At 41.7% G+C, this 2,548-nt stretch overlaps 1 protein-coding gene across 8 annotated transcripts in view; it reads left to right on the top strand.

Annotated features, from left to right (window-relative positions):
• Window positions 1–2,548, top strand: part of LOC100941679 (NADPH--cytochrome P450 reductase) — a 72,330-nt gene that overhangs the window by 58,491 nt on the left and 11,291 nt on the right. For all 8 annotated transcript variants that reach the window (XM_012807869.2, XM_012807868.2, XM_023515715.1 and 5 more), the window contains exon 3: window positions 1,394–1,442. In XM_012807869.2, the coding sequence (XP_012663323.1) occupies window positions 1,394–1,442 (49 nt within the window). The remainder of the gene's footprint in view (window positions 1–1,393; window positions 1,443–2,548) is intronic.

The following is a 2,548-nucleotide window of genomic DNA, read 5'->3' as shown; positions in this document are numbered from 1 at the left end:
GCCTGTGGCTCAAGCGGTGAAGGCACCAGCCACATACACCTGAAATGGCGGGTTCAAATCCAGCCTGGGCCCGCCAAACAACAGTGACAGCTGCAACCAAAAGGCAACCTTGGTCCCACTGGTAGTCACTCACTGTTGTCCCTTCACTCAGACCCTGGCAACTGCTAATCTATCTTCTGTCTCAGTTTTTTACCAACTTTTTTCTCTTGTATTTTATCATAAACATTCAGGTAGGTTGCTGATCTTTTTTTTTTTTTTTTATTGTTTGGGATTCATTGAAGGGTACAAAGTGATCGTTTTTTCTTAATCATCACTGTAAGTTTGATTTATGCTTGGTAGATAATATATCCCCATGACTCAGCTGGGTGACTGTCAGCAACCAGATCAGCAAGCATATCATTACCAGCACCCTAGGAGCCCCTTCCTGTTCTTTCACTCTCAAGGTTAACTGCTACCCTGACCTTTGTCCCCATGGATTGGTTTGCCTCTTTTTGAACTTTCTACATGATGAAATCATACAGCATGTGCTCATGTCCATCTGGCCTCTCTCATTCAACATCACGTTAGCGTCATTTGGAGGAGTGTGTATAGGAATAGTTCATTTTTTTTTTATCACCATGATGGAGACTGTTACACTATGTCTAGTACTATAGTCTGTTTATTCTGCTACTGATGGATATGAGGGTTGTTTCCTAAAGTACCTTAGCTAATGCTGCTGCAAAACCTGTGTGTGTGTGTTTTGGTGCACCAACAAGAAAATTGCTGAGTTGTAGGGAAAGGCAAGTTCTGCAGGGTTCCAGTGTTTTCATGCCTCTTCCACACCCATCATCATCTTGTAGGGATTCCATTTGCTACACATCTTCACCTATCCATGATATAATCTTTTTAGTTTTAGCCATTCTGCTAGGTATATGATAAATGTCATTGTGGTGTTAATTTCCATTTCTCTGGTAATCTAAGCTCCTAGAGCCTATGGTACACTAAGGCTGAGGCAGGGATGGGAATAGGACAGGTTGAAGAAGGAGAGAAGAGAAGCCTGTGGGACCTTGGCTATAAAAGGAAAAGAAGAGGGAAGTGAAAACCTTGGCTCATTGTTTGAAGGAAACAGGTTCACAGCTATCTGTGTGCAGAAGGTCTTGACTTTGCAAGGTGTTGGTGTTGAAACAAACTTTAGATCTACACATGGGGAAATGGGGAGGTCGAGCCAGCCCAGGAGCCCTGGGAGCTTGGTCCTGCCTTTTCTAGCCTCAGTAATGGACCAGAGGTCAGCTACTGGCTCAGTCACTTGGGAGGGGCACCGGGCACGTCTGGAATGTCCCTGCAATGTTCTGCCAAAGTACATGCATCCCATGACACCTGCATCCCACACTCAATGGTGACTTTTATTTTTCAGGACCTCATCTGTCAAAGAGAGTAGCTTTGTGGAAAAGATGAAGAAAACGGTGAGTGTTCTCCATGCTTTTGCTCTTTTCAGCGAGTCTCAGCCTTGATGGGCACAGGGGAGAGGGGTCCAGCAGAGGCCAACTTCACTAGATAGAGAAGGGCCCTGGTGAAAGGAGAGTATATGGGCACCAAGCAGGGGCCAAGCCCTGCTCACTGTGGATGGTGTGTTCTCAGTGTGATCCACTGTGGATGGTGGATCCTTCTAGAGCTCCTGTATGCTCATTGTTAGAGTAGAAAGTACCACAAAGAACCAGACCTAGTTGAGTTAATAGCAGAGATTTACTAAGAGCATCTGCATGCAGATTGGTTGCAACCAGGGTAAGGGAGTTCTTTTATATGCATTTGAGTCCTGTTTGACAAACATTCTGGTGCCATTCAGGATTTGATGTATGTGTAAAGTAATATAGTCAACTTTATTATTCTTTCTTTTTGTGACTTCTAGACTTTGAGTCATAATTTGAAAATCCTTCCCCACTAAAGATATAAACGTGTTCTTCTATGCTATTTTCTTCTAGTTTTTTATGGTTTAGTTTCATATTCAAAATTTAAAATTTGATCTACTCTGGGCAGTGCCTGTGGCTCAAAGGAACAGGGCTCTGGCCCCATATGCCAGAGGTGGCGGGTTCAAACCCAGCCCCGGCCAAAAACTGCAAAAAAAAAAAAAAAAAAAATTTTTTTTATCTACTCAGAATTTGTCCTGGTATGAGGTGTGAGATATGACCCCAAACTCTACATTTTTTCACAGGTGTCAAATTACCATGTAATAGAGTCCATCTTTTCCCCTCAGTGGTTTGAAATGCTACCTTTATCATATTCTTAATTCCCAAATGTATTTTGGTCTATTTCCTTATTTTCCTATTCCAGCACTTTGATTTAACTATCTCTTTATATACAGTATCATGTTGTTTTAATTATTGAGATTTTATAATATGTTTTAATATCTGGTAGTTCCAGGCACTGCCCCGCATCTCCCCCCTCCTCATTTTTCTTATTTGTTTTCCTGGCTTTTATTTCATATGTATTTATTTATTTGGGGTAACAGCTTTATTGAGAAATAATTTATATGCTATAAATTTACTCATTTTAAGCTGTACACTTCAGAGGG

The sequence above is a fragment of the Otolemur garnettii genome, unplaced genomic scaffold, assembly GCF_000181295.1.
Source record: "Otolemur garnettii isolate 467f Iridium unplaced genomic scaffold, OtoGar3 scaffold00077, whole genome shotgun sequence".
In the NCBI taxonomy this organism is placed as follows: domain Eukaryota; kingdom Metazoa; phylum Chordata; class Mammalia; order Primates; family Galagidae; genus Otolemur; species Otolemur garnettii.
Note: the sequence above shows the minus strand (reverse complement) of the source record. Positions and strands in the feature narration are given on the sequence as shown.